The sequence below is a fragment of the Mastomys coucha genome, unplaced genomic scaffold (assembly GCF_008632895.1).
Source record: "Mastomys coucha isolate ucsf_1 unplaced genomic scaffold, UCSF_Mcou_1 pScaffold5, whole genome shotgun sequence".
NCBI classification, from domain to species: Eukaryota; Metazoa; Chordata; class Mammalia; order Rodentia; family Muridae; genus Mastomys; species Mastomys coucha.
In genome coordinates, this window is record NW_022196911.1 from 49,003,943 (window position 1) to 49,004,857 (window position 915).

Sequence of the window (915 nt, forward strand, 5' to 3'; positions counted from 1 at the left end):
CCCACTGTTTAAAGAGACTCATTAACTTCTTTGGAAGGCCCAAGTCCACCACTGTGATGGGACGTGCAGGCTGTGTGTAGTTAGTTTTGGTGGCTGGAGGAAGGTTATTCTTCAGGACAGATGCTTGTTAGACACAAGGCCAACAGAACAGAAAGCACTCGGTCACTGACAGTATTTCTGACAACATGCAGGGTTTCAGTTCAGTTTTCTCAGCTTCTGGACCAGGTCTTAAAAGCCTTTAGGTTTGGGATATTTTCCCTTTAGATTCTCGTTGGGACCCTTTCTTGCTTAGGGATGCCACTTGTTTTATTCTATTAAAACAAGAAAAGTAAGTGTTACTTACAAATCTTACAAAGATACCCATAAGTTGCAAAACAAGCAAGCCAGATTTGGGAAGGAAAAAAAAAAAAAAACACCTGGTGGGTTCTGAAGTTTCTCATAGTCTTTGCACTAAACCAGAGCTGCTGCTTTCATGGGCGCACACACGGTTGGTTATACGGGCTCAGACCACTGCCCTCGCCAGCACCATGGTTAAAGGAGTCCAGGGATTTGTGAGACACAGTGTGCAGAGAACACTGCTTCAAAGGCTTGTGGCCTTAAGACTTGGCCAGCGTATGACTCAATATACCTACAGTGTGTGTAGGGAGATCTCTTACTTTTTGACCTTTTGCATCTCGTCAATGGTGTCTGGAAGAGAAGCCCCAGAGCTCTCTGGGAAGAACAAAGTGACGATAGCTGTCAGGATGGTCAGACTTCCCATGAGGATATAAGGCAGGCGGCGGTCGTAGGCACCTATAGTAGAGCAGAGGTCCTAGGTTACAGTGAGACTTGGTCTTAACTGGGCCCTTTACTCTCTCAGGATTCTATATAGTGCTTATTTTCCGGTGGGCTCCAGTGCTTCCCAAAGCCTGGGCT

General features: G+C 46.1%; 1 protein-coding gene across 1 annotated transcript in view; it reads right to left on the reverse strand.

Moving 5' to 3' along the window:
- Positions 1-96: 96 nt before the first annotated feature.
- LOC116078662 (solute carrier family 22 member 21-like) overlaps positions 97-915 on the reverse strand; it is a 9,762-nt gene continuing 8,943 nt past the window's right edge. Inside the window, exons 6-7 of the mRNA XM_031354014.1 lie at positions 657-811; positions 97-311 (exon numbers count right to left, since the gene is read on the reverse strand). Coding sequence (XP_031209874.1) covers positions 239-311; positions 657-811 — 228 coding nt within the window. The 3' untranslated portion in view covers positions 97-238. The remainder of the gene's footprint in view (positions 312-656; positions 812-915) is intronic.